The 17,347-nt window shown below is 39.4% G+C and overlaps 2 protein-coding genes across 4 annotated transcripts; both read right to left on the bottom strand.

Moving 5' to 3' along the window:
* Positions 1-36: 36 nt before the first annotated feature.
* On the bottom strand, positions 37-9,364 carry tradd (tnfrsf1a-associated via death domain). Of its 3 annotated transcripts, none has more exons than XM_044195041.1 (5): positions 9,211-9,364; positions 4,471-4,624; positions 4,077-4,357; positions 3,067-3,214; positions 37-790 (listed from the first exon to the last, which is right to left on the bottom strand). In XM_044195041.1, the coding sequence occupies exons 2-5, from the start codon at positions 4,619-4,621 to the stop codon at positions 492-494; spliced, it is 879 nt and encodes a 292-aa protein (XP_044050976.1). In that variant the 5' UTR covers positions 4,622-4,624; positions 9,211-9,364; the 3' UTR covers positions 37-491. The 3 variants fall into 3 exon arrangements, with proteins under 3 accessions (XP_044050976.1, XP_044050969.1, XP_044050986.1); XM_044195034.1 differs by lacking the exon at positions 9,211-9,364 and adding an exon at positions 8,900-9,160 and having other exon boundaries at positions 4,471-4,667; XM_044195051.1 differs by lacking the exon at positions 9,211-9,364 and adding an exon at positions 8,900-9,158.
* Positions 9,365-10,737: 1,373 nt separating this feature from the next.
* Positions 10,738-16,442, bottom strand: ogfod1 (2-oxoglutarate and iron-dependent oxygenase domain containing 1). The gene is made up of 13 exons (XM_044194988.1): positions 16,151-16,442; positions 15,359-15,504; positions 15,228-15,274; positions 13,227-13,327; positions 12,942-13,058; positions 12,751-12,842; positions 12,543-12,671; positions 11,855-11,968; positions 11,693-11,772; positions 11,363-11,595; positions 11,144-11,272; positions 11,007-11,065; positions 10,738-10,913 (listed from the first exon to the last, which is right to left on the bottom strand). The coding sequence occupies exons 1-13, from the start codon at positions 16,308-16,310 to the stop codon at positions 10,752-10,754; spliced, it is 1,569 nt and encodes a 522-aa protein (XP_044050923.1). The 5' UTR covers positions 16,311-16,442; the 3' UTR covers positions 10,738-10,751.
* Between the last annotated feature and the right edge of the window lie 905 nt (positions 16,443-17,347).

Raw genomic sequence — 17,347 nt, 5'->3', positions numbered from 1 at the left:
TAATTACACTAATGCATCAAACACAAACATGAAGACTTTTTTTTTTTTTTTTTTTACAACCATTTAATTTGTATGAACCCATTTTGTAGGAAAAAAAAAATCAATAACCTTCAGTTGTGCACTCATTAGCAACAAGACCCAACAGGTTCCACCTGTAAAATGACTTATAAAGCAGAACAGTGCATTAAACTCAAGACAGCATATTTTTTCATCAGTGATTGCAGATCATTTCATCTAAATGGAAACAATAATCAAGAATACTAATAATTGAAAAGCAAATCAAGATATGAATCAAATCTCTCAGCATGTGTTCACACAACCTGTCTGAAACATGCACACACTCACACTCACACACACACACACAGGAATGATTTTAAACGTAAGGACGACAGACGTCAATCATACTGTATTTAAAGCAGGCAGGATAAAGGCAACCGCTCCTCGAGTACAGAGGACCTGTCCCCCTCAGTTTTCACGACTCATACACAGAGTTACTCTCGTGGCTGTATGTCCAGAATATTTTCAGCCAGGCTGGTGAGTTTGCAGTCCTCCAGTGCTTTGACCAGCCGGCTCAGCTTTGCCGCTCTCCCCTCCGCCTGGATGAAGCGGCTGAGCAGCTGATAGGCTTGCTCATACAGCCCTTCTCTCTCGTACTCATAGGCCAGGTTGTCTATGGCCGGACCCTTCAGAGCCCGGCAGCTCTTCCCCAGGGCCCTCCCTACATGCTTCCACTGACGGCCCGCTCCGTTAGAAAAGCTCTGAACATCTGCCGCTGTCAGCATTCGGTCCTCTGACGGGCCAAAAGATAAAGAGTGAAGGAAAAAACATTAATGTAAACTGTACTTAATTGTTATTACATAAACTCTTATGTAATAACAATTAAACATATGGATTTATAAATATATGGATATGTAAACAGTAAACATTTCCCAGAATAACTTACAGAGCTGCTGCTCAGTATCTTATTTATTTTACCTAATATCTCTGAAGCATTAAAACAGCATTAACTGATTTTTGTTTTGGCCACTTGGGGAAAGTGTGTTTACAAGTTGTAAACACAACATTTACATATTATCACATATAAAGTTGTTTTGGAGAACATGTTAGCAACCGGTTGCTATTTACACATCCAGCAGACAAGCAGCAACATTAGCATTCACAGTAGTTGGAGTCATGTTTGTAAGTCCAACATTCACTCTCCTTTTAGCTCTGATTTGGTCCCTATCAACGTCTGAGCTCTATCTGGCTCTTAAATGCTCCACTTTGTTCACCAGCTAGTCACTAACTGTGTCTATCTGTCGTTTGGTGCTGAGCAGGTAGAGTACAGTGGGTTTATCAGTGATCTTTAGCTGAAAACAGCGCTGATGAGAGCGGTGAAAATTAACTAAAAAAGTAAAGTTGTGGGTCATAAAACAGAGTTGAGTGATGATTGTCTGTGGGGATTGTCACTACAAGCGACACCTTTCATATTACCTGTAGTCAATTAATCCATTGTTGATACAAAAATATTGATTAGTGCAGCTTTATGGTTGTAAATGTGTGTGAATGACAGACAGAATGGCCAAAGTGTCTGTCTGCTCTTGGCTCTTTAAAAATCAGCTTAGAAATGCCAGTAAATATCACTGGTGGTATATTTTCCCACTTTCCCTTGTCCCATCAAAAACACCAGCATTAGTTTACAAATCCCAGGAGACAAAGTTAATGTGAGCTTGAGTGTTTCATTTCAACTGCTGGGCAGCTCTGTTTTGTTTCAGCGTCCCTCTGAAGTGAACTGTATTCCTCATTTTATTCACAACACTCAGGGAGTTTGACAAGGTTTGTAGCTTCACGCTTTAAAAAAAAAAAAAAAAGCCACCACATTTTATTCACAGTTGCTGTCATATACTAACTGCTATATTAGACTATACACAGTTTACACACGTGGTCTCCAGGCGAGTGACTGAAATTAAAAGAGATTAGTGCAACCTAAAAATGCATTTTTATTGCATAAATAAAAAGGAGTCAATTTACAAAAATTAATTTGTAATCAATTAATTTGTTTCAGTTTTCACATTTGGTTCACCTACTATGAAAGCAGTTTTCATAATTCAGATTCAAGTTGAAGACCAGGGCAGCTGCTGCTGTAAGCCTTGGAGGAGGCACTCAGGGAACAGTGTCCCTCATGCACAGATACAGTAGTGCGTCTGAGGACGCTGAATCTAAATTTACATTAACTGAAATCAAATCTTTAATTATCTCCATTAGAAAATCTAATTAACTTCCAAGACATTGTAGCGCCTCATCAGTTAATGTTAATTTAACAGTTCAATATGAGGTCGACAAATTTAAACCAATGCAATCCAACATTATTATACATACATTATCTGCTGGCCCTAATCTCTTCCCATAGACTGACCATCAATACATAAAAGGTTGGATTAGAGTCGGCTGACAAACTGCATTGAATTCATATGCTGTCAGAAAATCTAACGCAAGACGATCAATCAGCAAAGTTGGATGTTGTAGAAAAGATAAATTTGGCTTCTCGCATTAAAAAAGTTCCTGATTGACTGGAGATCAACAAATCTCAGATGCTGAGGGCATGAACACACCAACATAAAAGAGGGTTCAAAACAACACTGCCTCTAGACTGTACGACTCTGCAGCACCGACACAGTTGTTGTAAAAAATAAATGCAGGCTGTTTATACTGTATATTGCAAGCTTTCTTATTTTTTCACGTATACACATTGTTGAATGAACTGAAACGAAAGGCTGCCTGGAAGATAGGAAATCAATTTAAATACATGCTTGGGAAAATGATTGGAAGTAATGTAGCGTGCACTAACTATAAAAACAAAAACAACTGTATGGTCATTTAAAGTCTACAGCATGGTTTCTTCACCATTTGTCACTGAACCATGTGCTTCTGGTGAATCTAATAAAAGGCACGAGAAAAAAAGTCTCTATCTAATATATATGCTATTTTAATCTCTATTGTGACATCTTTAGGCCAAAAGTCTGGCACCAAGTCTCTGAAGGACAGATTACACAAGGCTCAAAAGTAGAAAAGGTCGTCTTGACTCACCAAACACTCTATTCTGAAACTTGAAGCAGTTGCTGGGGACAGGAGCGTCTTCCTGTGTGATGGCGGTGGACTGTGGGGCAGGACCGAGGGCCTGAGTCTGCAGCTGCTGCTCCAGATGATCAATCTCCTCGTCGCGCAGGCGCTCCGGCTGACACAAAATGACAAAGATCACTTAGTGAATAAAATGAATGAGAACCTTTAGGTGAACTTTGTGATGTGTGAGTGTACACGCTGACTCTGTCTTATTTCCATACTACACAATAACTGTACACAGTTTGTACTATATGCTACTATGTTTTTGCAGTTAGTAAGAAATCTTAATGCTTTAACATTTTATACCAACAGGAACATGTGCCATGTTTTTTGTGTGTTGTTGTTGTTTTTCAAGAACTTTCTGGGGATGTCTCACCACCATCTGCAATTTATTTAAATTTTTCGCAGCTATGAGCTGTAGTATATGGCCTCTGGTTCCCAAACTCATGTAGGCTGCTGAGGGAAAAATGTTAATATATTCAACAAAACAGCTTGGAATGAGTCGTGTAGCATTAATTGTATTTGGTGTATCTGTAGCAGTCTTGTCAATTAAACTCAACTAAAACTGACATCAGGGCTCACAGCAAGTCAGATGTAGCTTTCAGTAACAGGTAAGTCAGTAACAAACTTATATTCGTGCATCTTTAAAATTTGTGACTCATGAGAGAGAGTACCAACTAACCTGGTTCAAGAACTCTGAATGGCCGTTCACGTTTCAGATATGTTCAGTGGGTGCACTCCAAAACCCGCATGTTACAGTGCCAGTTTGTACTCCATTTTAAATAATTTTATCATTTGTTAGTGATTGGTTAGGCCAAAACAAAACAAAATCCTATGAACACAATGTCAGGCTGACGTGAAATGAAATGGCACTTTAATCTGATTATCTGGCTAAGTATCAACTACTTGAAATATTTAAATACTGGAGCTCCATCTCAAATCGCCAAAGAATAGACAAACAGAAACATCCAGTATACCTGTGATAGGTGGATGTGCTGTAGGCAAAGTTCCAGCTTGTCCAGATAGAGATCCAGGATGTGTGTGCCGGCTTTCAGCTGGGTTTCCACTGTGAGCTCTTGGGGAAGAGCAAGAAGCCGGCAGGCATGCTGGGAGAGGGACTGACGCACCGCTCCAGAGCTGTAGCTCTCGAGGAACTGCTGACATGCTGCCACATCCACAAACTTCACCTCCACCCCCAGAAAGGGATCAGCGTCATGGACCTTAAGTATCTCATAACCACCAAGACCTCCTGCAGAATCTGACCATGGAAAATACTGATTAACAAATGTAACATCCAAGAAAATAAATATTTGTCTTTTATCTTAATTTGTATGCTAGACATGCCTAATAGATCCTAACTAGAGTGCTCACCTATAAGTGTCAGCTTGATGACTTTGAAAACGATGAACTTTCCTTGCTGGTCTTTGTAGAGAGAGAGCAGGTTCGCATCCGGACAGAGCGACTGCAGAAACATGACCGCACATCCTGTCCATGGCCCACGATCCACAGACTTGTCTGCCATTCTCTGAACACAGTTTGAGACATACAGTACATGGCTTCAATGGTGTCTGATGAGTAGACAAAGACACAAAGTATGGACTGATGAGTTAAAGCCAAAAAAGTGTGTCAAGTTGCTGTACAATAACAATCTGGAATAACAATCATTATCTCCATTTTCTTTGGGTATGTTCCTCTTCATAACAACACTGACTGGAGCTAAAGATGCTTACTTATGCCGTGTGTCCGCAGCTCTCCCCAACAGTATCTGTGTTTACTGTATGAATAACTATGTAAACCTGAAGAGAAAAATACCTTAACTTCACACAAGTTCAAAGTAAAGACTCTGAGGAGTTTAACAGTAAAGCTATCAAATAGCCTCCTGTAATATTGGGAGTTGTGAGGGTCAAGAAGTCTCAGTGCCTTTAAAGAGAAATCAGGATGCTTTCCATCCCCACGAAATGCTTAGATTATCCTCCATTTCCTCCAGGGACATCAGGGTTCCAGGTTCATCCTCTCCATTCAAAAGTCAGATCACCGAAACACTGATTTCTGTGGATTATCCTTCACAGTGTGTATATGAATATGTGGAGTTCCGCTGTCTCTTTTTTTATTTAAATTTCATTGTGTACCCAGCAGTCAGTGAATCGTTGAGTGGACTGACAAAGTCTGTATGTATGACTGTTACATAGTCTTATTCCATCTCTCCTCTGAAAAGTGGGATTAATCAATAGAATTGACTTTAATTTAAGTGATTGGTTTTTCTTTAAGGATTTTTTTAAAGGAAGGGCTATTATTACATAATACTACAACCATTTCACATGATATCATGAGACCTAAAAAAAACTAAAACCCACACAAAGATCAACACTTCCAAAGGATTAGAGATGTAGCAATTCAAAATATTCATGATTACATTCAGTATTTTACGTTAGTGTGACAACTTAATTCATTTTCAGTGGAACAAACATAAGCAGCATCTTTGAATGGTTTAATATTTAAGACTTCAGAATGAACTATGAGGTTTTGAAGGACCCTGTTAGAGTGGTTTCTATGGTGGAAAATACAATATGTAAGAGTGGAATCGTTTAAGTCATTTTCAAGCAAAGTTGCCAAACATTCACTGGTCCGGCTTCTGAGGATTTCTTGTTTTCTATCATTGTAAATTGAATATGTTTGGTCAGTTGGTCGAACCATCACCTTTGGCTCTGTTAAATTGTGACAGGCACTTTTCACTATTTTCTGACATGTTACAGACTAAATGATGAAGCCATTAATAACATAATTATCAATAGTTTAATTGCAGCCCTGCAATAATTAAAAAGCATACAGTATGTGGTGATAAAAGTTCATATTGTCTCAGTTACACAACTTTTGAACTGAACTGTTCATCAGATTCTGAACTTGAGACATGATAAAATGTTCAAGATGTATACAAATACACCTTTCCATTCATCTGAGGCAGATGATACAATTTCCCAATCATATAACCTCTCTAAATTTAGCTGCCTGGACCAGTGACAGCCAAAAGCCAGCCGGTTTCCTCCTGGAGTTAAAACCACTTGAGTCCTTGTGGTCCCTGGTTGCTGTGGCCTCACTCCACCTTGCCCTTTTATACCCCAACCTCCTTTTGAAACCCTCATTATATAAAATCATGTTTAATCTCAGTCCTCCCCTCCCCCAGTCCAGCCCCTAACTCCTGTACTCTGAATGAACCACTGAGGCCCGCTAGACTCAACACTCTTGGTGTTGTCTCTATGCACAGGGTGCAGAGCGCTCTGTGTGGAAAGAGCATCCTCTGAGCTGGATTATACGCATGTCCTCACATTTCACTAATACACACGATGCTTGGCTACTGGGCCTACAGGAATCTCCACAACTTAGCCAGTATGTAATTATATGCTGTCCTATCTACCGGTACTCTGGAAGTACACTTTGAGATTTGTTCACCAGCTGTATGAGGATTAAGCGATCATCAGGAGCTTAAAATATATATATTTAGCTTTTGCTGCCAAAAGGCAACCTCTACTATTCCCTGGACAGCTCGTCTGAGGTGAAAAGAAAATGTTTGATTCACACAAGGATGCGCTTCCACAAATTAGTAATTTCACCTTTTTGTGATGATGCCTGTTTCTGTCTGTTTTGTATTGTTGTCTTTAATGCTTTATAGCTCCAGATGTTAACTAAACAGACCCGTAAATGATGGCTTGAAATAAAGGAAACCCACGCAGCATCAAGTGTAATAAATTGTAGAGCTACCAGTAACGATTATTTCCAGATAATCTGTTCTGTAATCATTTAGTCTATAAAATGTCAGAAATTTGTGAAAAATACCCATCACAATTTCCCACAGCCCAATATTCAAATTGCTTGTTTTGTCCGACCACGAGTCCAAAACCCAAAAGCAATCAATTTATAATGATTTAAAACAGAGAAAAGCATTAGAAAAGCAAGACCTGCGAATCTTTGGCATTTTTGTTTGATAAATGACTTCAGTTATTACGCTATCATCAAAATTGTTGACGATTAATTTTCTGTAAATAAACTAACAAATAAACAATACAATAGACTTTCGGCACTAATACATTGTTCACTCAGCCCTATAATTGAATCATAGCCATGCAATTTAGAGAGACAAGTGAATACACAGCCATCGTGGAAAATAAAATAAAGAAGTCGCACTTGTTGTGTTTACAGTAAACCTCTGAAAATCCAAGAAACAAAAACAGGTCAAACGTGTCATTTTCTAATTTACACACTTCTTGTCTCAATGTGTACTAAATACAATGGCCCTGCACACCAACACAGGTGTTTCCAGTTATACTGAGTGATTAGATCTCTGCTCATTATATATTTCACAATTATTTAATACAAAAGCCTGAAAACCAAACAAACATGGATGCCTCACATCAGTCCATCATAATGAATAAAGTGTTATATTGTCAATGCAACGTATGTGTAACCCAACTCTGTATGCATATGAATGTCCTCAGTTGTCCTGTAATGTGAACACTTGCAAGTCATAAACATGGGAATCAGGTTGAAGCTGGATGAAGCAATTCTGGGAATTACAGGACGTCACTAAACTCCACGTACTACTATGATAGAGGTGTAAGTTTGTTGTACCATGTTTGTAACAGGAGAGTGAGGGAGGTGTCAGGTCAGTCAAGTACGGCCTGTACAGTACATACCCGCAGTCCTAAGAAGAGGTCTAATCAGGCACAATAAGTGAAAACACCTTTGTAGGTGGACCGTGGGTGTGTAGGGGCTTAAAGAATAGGTACACAGATTTCAAATCTGTCTGAAAACAATACTCACAAGGGTATACACACACACACACACACACACAAAGAGTCACTGGTCAGTGTAATCATTCCTCCTGTCCATATTGGCCACAAAGAAACGCATTACAAGTGTGATTTAACCAACCTGAGACAGCAACCGGCCATTTTATACATCGCAAATTGACAGACAAGGTAAGTGACAATGATGAATTACAAAAAGGAACCTATATTACTTGTATAGGTGACTGTAGCATGCTGAAATAATTAATCAATCAACAGATCAACAAAAAAGGAACATGGCCAAAATTAGGTGGTTCCAGCCTTTGAGGGATGTGGGACCAACTCAGGGTCATTCCTATGTTCCCCAGATTAACATGGCACATGATGGGAACATGACAAAGGGTCCTATGTTCCCCAGTTCTAGGGTTAGGGGGTTAACGGGTTAGGACCCTGGGAACAAAGATAAGCTCCCACAAAACCCAGTCTTTTGTCTGCAAAAGTGAATGTGAACGCTCAGCTGAAGCTAGTATGAGGAGCAGTATGCTGAAGAGCAGTCTGTGTTTGACAAATCAAGTCAGTATCTTTCAAAGTTACAGTATTAGGTTGAAATTCCTTTTGAATTATTCAGTGCTTACAGATGTGTTTCCTTGCTGAGCTGCAGAGGAGAGAGAGCAACACAGAGGGATTTTCCTCAGCAAAACAGCAACTTTGGAAAATCTCCACCAGATTTGTAGAGCATCAAACTGTCTAGCGTCCTTTCCAAAAAACAATCCAGTCATTGCTAAAATATCCTGTGCAGTATTTCTGGAGATGTCTTTACAGTAACTCGGGTGAGAACAAATGCAGCCACATTGTACTACAATTTTACGTGACTTTAATGTCAAAGTGATGTATGTTTTTGCCCAGACACGTAACTATAATTTAACACAACGGGCCTAGCTAAAGAAGTGGTTGCTAAGCGACCCACACGTACAGGTACAGGTGATTTTCAGTTAGAACACGTTAAGTTAGCTAGTTACCTGCCACAGGTGTGAATTTTTTATCAAGAGTTTTGCACCGGCATTTCAGTTTGAATCGACCAACTGGAGGGTATGTTAAACAGATAAAAAGGGAGTTAGGAGGGTTTTTGTTTGAGTACAGCTCGTGTTGGTAAACCTCACGTACAGTAGGCACAAGTGCCGTAAAACTAAGGCCACGGCGCGACAAAACGAACTGCTGAAGTGTTTACTGGACAGCTAACAGACGCAGCACCAGGCACACACGGCGTCTAACTTATCATTCTTCTGATTCACTGTGAAGTAATCCTTAGTTAAAGTCGGTACAAACTTACCTTAAAACTTTGCTATATTGTTCGGTGACGCTTCCTCCTAAGGGATCACGCCCACTGTCACGGTAACAACTTCCTGGCCTCCCATTGGCTGAGCGGAAATCAAAAAACGCTCTGATTGGTGGAAATCAGCATGCCGCCTGTGGAAAAAGTCATGACAGGAAGGAAGTGAGTTTTTTTTAATGTAGGAATCCATATGTAGGTCAAAACATTTCAGCTACTTAACATTTCTATTCTCGACTGAAACATAATCATTAATGTAAGGGGTAAAGCCGATGAGTTAAAATAATAAATCAAATATGACATCAAGGTAGTGGTTGAGAGCGAGACTGGTCGGTCAAGTGGCTAAATCGGTGGTACTGTAATTTATGGAAACACAATGCTCTCAATTTTCACGGCTACATCGATTTCCTCCACTTTCCTGTGATGGACCTACAGGCTTTGTGTTTCTGCAGTGTATCGATCCTTACTGTTATTAAATAAACTGTATTCATGCTAACAGTTGTAACACAAGCTGCTGAAAACACAAAAATGCAAAGCAGGTCAGATACAGCACTGACAGAACAGGTTAAGCCACAACTATGAATTACAAGAAGGAACCTATGTTACTTGAAAATTTGTGGCACTGGTGCTGAAATTAGTAAATCAATTAATCTATCGACATAAAATTTGATAATCAAATTAATCGTTGAGCTCATTTAGCAAGAAAAAATGTCATAATCTGCTGATTCCAGCTTGTCAGGTGAGAGGATTTTTAGTTTTTCCTGTTTTATAACAGAAAACACATTTCAATGTGCTTTTTGGGGGGACATTTTTACATATTTTCCGTGACACTCCAAAGAACCAAAGAGATAAACCTTTGAATAAAATAGATTTTTTCAAAACATTAAAAATGTGCTTTAAATGAAGTCATTTGTATAGTTGTGCATCTCTTTTATCATACTGATTTCACCACTGACACAAATCAAAAGATATCAGCATTATCCTTTAATGTAAAAGTTATTTTCCAGCTCATACTCAGTGATCTTAGATTTGAAGAGCACCCCAGAGGGTGTTTTTGTTTCCAGCATCATTCACTGTAAGATTTTTATTTCTCTCTTTGTGACGCACTCTGTACTTTGTTTTGATAAGTGCTTTATCTTATAATAATACAACTTTCTAAATAAAATTTTATTATTATTATTATTTACACACAGTCCTTCAGTGAGCCAAACTGTTGTTCCATCATATTTTCATTAGCAGCTGGATTAAGAAAAAAACGTTTTTTGTACTCACTGACTTGTCCTCCAGGATGGTTTTCTGACTACACTTTTTAGCGATGACCGTGTTAATAGCAGAGAATCTTGAATGCTTAATAATTTAATTGAAGACAAGAATCACAAAGACTGTTCTACTACATTTTTTTGTTTCAATAAAATGGATGGCCAGCATCTGTGAATGTGTTCATGGGATGTCCTCTTCTCAGGTGGAAATTTTAAATATACACAACACTTTTGAAAGACGAAACAAAGATGTAAAGAAACCCACAAGATAGATAAATATATTTATTCATAGTACACAAAAGAGAAGTCATAAAATGTTCTGCCGGTAGAACTGTCAGCGAAATCAGAGGAGCTTTTGTGGTTGACATGTTTGACAAATTTGAGGGTTTCTTTGTCTCTGTAGACGAGGGCAAGGGAATTGTCTTCTGGATACACTGTCAGAAGCTGCGATGAGGAGGAAACCAAAGCAAAGATGACAATCACTCAAGTATTGCCCACACATGTACAATTACAATTTATACTGTGATCAACACTCACCTCCTCATCCTCTTCATTAGCAACGTAACACGTGAAGCCCCCAAACTCTGACCGCCAGTCTATGAAAGACAGTTACAATATTGATTGACAATTTGTTCTTACTGTGTGTGTGTGTGTGTGTGTGTGTGTGGACTCACCCGCACAGCCAAAAGGCAAAACAAGGTCCAGAGCGTACTCTGCCCTTGCTGCCTCTGTATCATGCAGCAGAGTGTAGCCGCCATGAGACCATCGACGCAGCTCACCATGACATACAGGTGTGCTCAGCTCTAAAGAACAAACAAAGGGTCAAAACACACACACACACACACAGCTGTACAGACTTGTGGCTGAAGAGACCGACTCACACTGACACACACCTTTCTCTCTGCTTGTATTTGTTGATGGTGATTCTGTCGAAGACCCCGTGGCTTCTCCATCCCGTACGTCCTCTTTCTCTTCATCTTTATCCTCATCGTCAGCAGGACACAGGTAGTGCAACCGAAGGCCGGTGAAGTTGGAGAGAAGCAGGAAGAAAGCCTCTGAACGAAGCAGCTCCCAACATGCACTCACACACTGCGGCAGAGTATCCAGAGAAGCCATATCATGGCATCTAAACACACACAAATACAGCGCATGCAATCACACTCTTCAACAAAGAACAGATCAAAAATGTTAAAAAGTGAAATGATCTGTGAAACATGCCCTACCTCTTATTGGGCGGACCACTCTTCGTCCACTGAATCTGAGTGAGTCGCAGTGCTTCACTCACCTCCCTGAATTTCTCCTCCTGAGGACAGACACCTAATCAGCTGACAGGAACGAGTGGACACGTGAAAAGCAGAAAAAAAAAAAAAAAAACAAGAAGTTACCCTGAGAAAATCTTTGAGCTGAATTTCAGAGCTGTCCTCAAACTCCTCCTGAATCTGCTCTTGATAGGATATGTCCAGGTAGACTGGACTGACCCACTCCAGCAGCAACGTTTCCTGTGATGAACACAGCAAACACGACAGCAGGAACACAGGCTATCAGTTAAAGAAATAGTTTGACATTTTGGGGAATACACTTATTTACTTTCTTGCTGAGAGTTAGATGAGAAGATCGATGCTATGCTTGCATCTGTCCGCTAAATATGAAGTTGAAGCTTAGCTTAGCTCCTATTCAGGAAGTCACTACACCCGGCCGAGAAATAGTCCGGCACATAAACCCCCGTAAAACTGAAACATGTTGTTTATATCCTTCGGTATTTGTACAGATTAAACAAACAAGATATAATGTGTTAATTAGTGAGTTGTAGAAAGGTGCTGAAAGGTGGATTTTGTTACCTTTGGACAGAGCCAGGCCAGCCGTTTCCCCCTATTTCCAGTCTTTATGCTAAGCTAAACTAACCTAATCGGCTGCAGCTTCATATTTAACAGCTAGATGTGAGAGTGGTATCAATCTTCTCATCTGACTGTTGACAAGAAAGCAACTAAGTGTATTTCCCAATTTTTAACTATTCCTATAAAGATAAAATAGATAAAATTGTACACATCTTTGTGCACGTTTGACTAAACTCACATCTCTCGGTAGGTGTGGGCTCCGTGCGACGGGGGCCTCTGTGTGGCGAGGAGGACGCTCCAAAGACGGTCCGTGGAACCAGCCGCTCAGAGACAGACGACACTTGTCCTCTGTCAAAACCTCTGACACCTGGACAAGCACAACACAAGCTATCGATCTCCAGTCACAGGTGCAACAGTGATGAAAAGGCAAGAGCGGTTATTCTTACTTGGTGAAAGGAGACGGGAGAAACTTCAAAGAGGACGAGCGTGTTCAAAGAGGGTACGAGCGACTTCACGATACTCTGTGGTTGGAAAGTACCTGATGACAAAGATGAAGATTATACAAGACTTCTGTTGTCTAAAAGCACAGAAATACACACACACACACACACACACACACACACAGTGGGATACTCACTGTCTGTTGAGTAAAGATCGAGGGTTCCTCCGTCGCTGCTCTGCCACGGAGGCACAAGATACAGGATGAAAGCAACGCGCCGCCCCTCCAATTCATCGTCATGACACAAAAGAACATCTAGAAACAAAAGAGAATGATTTTTTAAATTTTTATATATATATATATATATATATATATATATATATAAATAAATGGAAAATTTACGGGATATTAGTCATCAAAAATCTGATCAAAAGAGCCTGAAAATGTAACTCAGTCCTTCCTTCCTTTTAAAACAAAGCTCACCTGTGTATTCATATCTGGCACAAGAAATATCCACTGTGGGCTCCAGCTCAACCCCCAACACTTCCCCGAGCCAGGAACGGAAACGTCCAAACAGTGCTGCCCTGAAAACACAGAAAATTGTCAACTGCATTTCATTGTGCTATCCTGTACTGTAATGACAATCACTATAAAGCTGAACCTTTAACCTTTAATAAGCCTCGCCACACAGACAGATTGTTCGACTGCTCAAACCTACCATGACATTTTGTTGTAACATAAATAATAGATGATCACAAGAGGAGGCCGTTGTTGTGTATCTAATTATGGTATTTATTCTCCAGGGCTGTATTTCTTCAGTAGGTGTAGCACCGTATAATCGCAAATAAGTACTTAGAAGAAATTAGATGTTTCTCCACTGTAAACACAGCTTGTCATAATCGTAATGAAAAAACTCCACATTATTTCTCAATAAAGAAAGCTTTGTACATTATTTTGCTATCTGGGTGATGTAGGAGTCTCAAAGTCGCTAGTTTGGATTTAGACTTGACACCCAGCTCATTTTGGTCTTGATTTATACATTGAGATCTTAATTTTTCTTGGACTAGGTTCAAACATTGAACCTCTTGGCAGGTTTGGCAGCTCTTAATGCGCCATAATTCTACAATAACAGCTATGTTTGTTGTCATTTGTTTGAAACATTTATACTGTTGTAATAATTTAAGAGTCTGCTAGCCTTGTGTTCACTGCACTGTAACCAGACTGAATAAGAAACAAACAGTCTTTCTGCTTTAACAAGGATCACCTTGTGCTCACAGGTTTAACTGCAGCTGAATCCATTTTCCATTAAGGTTACTGTACAGTTCTACCATGCCAAATGTTAATGCTACCTTTTAGAGTCAACAGCATTAAATAAAGGAAACATACTAATTAGGAGTCAGATGTAATCTCTGGCTCCACCTGGTGGAGCTGATAAATACACCCCCAAAATGTGTCTCTACCACTTGGCCAACTTCCTATGCTGCTGACATAAAACTACTTATTTTAACCTACTTAACAACGCGGACACAAATGACAAATACTGAATTTGCCCTGTTGATATGTGGATATGAAATGTAATTCCCTCAAGAGAGCTCTGATAAACATGAATGTATGTCAAGTGTTTCCTTGTAGAATATGTTTGTGAGAATGACAGCAACATGTTCTCTATAATTTAATAAAAAGGTTTTAGAGGCTAAAACTATGTTTAGACCTCATGTGCAGCACATAATATACTGGATTTACAACGCTGAGATCAGCAGTGAGTAAAAAATAGGTGTCCTGACAATTTGAGCTGTTCTCTCAGTGGTTTAAAGTGAGGCAGCTCATTTCAGAATCAGAAATACTTTATTGATCCCCGAAGGGAAACTCTTTTAAGTTTAAAAATGGTGGTTCATTTCTTCAGGTAGGAATCTATCAAAATGGACAACCAAATGTGCTGCATTTCATTTTGTCAAGAGGGAAAAAGCAACAAAGTCAAAATCAGAATGACCAACTAATAACATAACCGGGCTTTAGAGAAAGGCAGGTCCTTCTGTCAGGTAGCAAAATATTGATTACAATGCTGTACAGCTGTAGAGATTAATTGGCCATTGATTCTTGGGTTGGTGGTTCAATACCAGCTCTTGAGGAAGACAATAAGACACCAACTTGCTCCCGATGAGTTTGTAAAATTATGTGTGAAAATTGATTGAGTCTACCAAATGAATGTAATGATGTCTATCGGAAAAGACAACCTGTAGTATAAATGTGCCGTGTCTCTTTTTTGATCAAATTTGTTAGGTTATTTCCCACCTGACAGAATGAGCTGCCTCACTTTATGTCACGTTTCTTCCACTTGTAGCTCACGCCGAGAGAGCATTATCCACACTTCATCCTTATCCTGTTTTACTCAATAACTCTGCTGAAAACAAGCCTCATACCAATATATATATTAGGTCTGTTATATTCAGTACACAAACACAAGAATACAAGCCATTTTCTTACCTCAGTCCAGCGATATGCGGCTCTGTTCTCTTCCTCAAGTCATCTGACTGTATGGGAACAACCACAAAGTGAAGATAAGACAACACAAACCCACTGGAATAAATCAGTGAGACGATCAGTTTGATAGACACCTGTTTAAATTTGTACAGATCGTTTGACTTCTCGTGGAAGTTGAGCTCCAGCAGTTCTCTCTGCAGGTTTTCTACGAAGGTCTCGCTGCAGAGGAAGTTCCTGATGGTGCAGTGAGGGAACGGGTGGCAATCCAACTCCAGATCCCCTGCACATAAACAACAAAAGATGAGATGCTGACAAATAACTCACTTCTGCTTTTGCAAATATTTGTACATGGTAAACTGGGGGGAGACACACACACACACACACACACACACACACAACATGACATGAGAAGATTGTGTTTATAACATTGTAGACCTTTAATATCTCTGGATTTGTTAAATAACTGTGGACAATGCTGCAAATCAATGAGCAGGACTGTTTTATGGCAATAATGGCCAAAAACTGAAATTCCTGTCTGATTATGTTATCCATAAACTTGTTTCTTGTATATGTTAGTAAATGTGTGTCTTGATGGTCAAGCTGGATAAAGTTGTCAAAAGGCTAAAACTAAATGTCCGTGAAAAAACATAACGTGGTTAAGTAATGAGGGTTTAAAACTGTAACCAGCCGGGGTTTCTGTGTGCATTAACGTTACTTCACCAGTCACCTGTCTCTCGTATATTTGCTGATATGTTTATGATTTAGCAACGTTTCAATGTGTCAAAGAGCAACAAGCCCAGACAAACCAGGGCGCAAAGTTATATAAACACTGCAGCTGACTGGTTCCTAGCCGATAACCTGACAGACCTGTAGGAGACTGTCAGCTCATTAAGTTGTAAGTTATATGTGCGGCTTGCTTCACTGACCCTGGCTGTAGTGAGTCCTCTGGCTCCATGCCTCCTTCACAGCTCTCTTCACCTGCTCGTCTTCTACAACACAACAAAGTTCAGCGGTTTCCTCACAAATCTTCTTCTTTTTCTTCTTCTCTGTTTTCTCACTCTCAACCGGTCTTCGTTTAGATGCCATTGTACAAACTATCCGGTGTGAAACCGAGTAAACACGCAGTTTATGAAGAGATTCGACAACACTCACATTAGTAACGTGTGAAATGGCCCGTGCGTCGCGGGTAAATGACGTTATGGACGACTACCCGATTCTGCCCTGACTTGAGACTCTCAGGCAGCATCGCAAAACTGATAAAAATCTCTCTCTCTCTCTCTCTCTCTCTCTCTCTCTCTATATATATATATATATTTATATTTATATATATATATATATATAAAGAAATGTCATTCCTAATTTTGAAAAATCGCTTTTTAGGAGGGATTAGGAAATAAATATATTTTTTCTTGATTTTCCAAGCGACCAGGTCAGAAAAAATATCAGATATAATTTCTCCTTAAAGGGAATGGATAATTTACCTATAATGTTTCCAAAAGATAACAGATACAAATGTAATGAGAGACCACAGATATTCTGTCCTTTTAGTGTAATATTTTTGGTACCACTTGAACAGCAGGTTAAATTCTAAAATGTACATGTTTGCACTGATTACAGGAGAAAATGTTACATTTTGATTGCTTTTGGAGAACACCGGTATGTTTGCCAAGTTCAAAAATGCAAATGGTCTAGGCTGTATTTAAGAATGAAATGCAGACTTTTCTTAAATCTCAGAGATGTATGATACACTCTAACCCGTGTTTCACTGTATCGTTTATCTTTTATGTTCTTGTGTTCAGTTATTTCACCTGACTGTGAGACAATCAGTCCGTTCCAGCCTACACTGTATTGTGCATAATCACAGTCCCACAACCAAAGTCTGCAGCATTGCAGAATTACAAATGAAGTTCAAAACAATAAATACATTTTAATAAACTGCTGACAAGAATGTATTTACATGTGCATAGTTACATGCCCAGTATGTGGTTCTACGTTCTATTAAGGGATCGGTGATTTGTTTTCATCTGCTTTGACTCTAACAATATATACAGTATAATAATGTTGCCCACTGTGCGCTGGGATGACTCGAGCACCATGCAACCCTTAACAGGATAAGCGGTTTA

The sequence above is a fragment of the Siniperca chuatsi genome, linkage group LG1, assembly GCF_020085105.1.
Source record: "Siniperca chuatsi isolate FFG_IHB_CAS linkage group LG1, ASM2008510v1, whole genome shotgun sequence".
Classification (NCBI taxonomy): Eukaryota; Metazoa; Chordata; class Actinopteri; order Centrarchiformes; family Sinipercidae; genus Siniperca; species Siniperca chuatsi.
The sequence above is the reverse complement of the archived record's forward strand: the minus strand, read 5'-3'. Positions and strand labels throughout refer to the sequence as shown.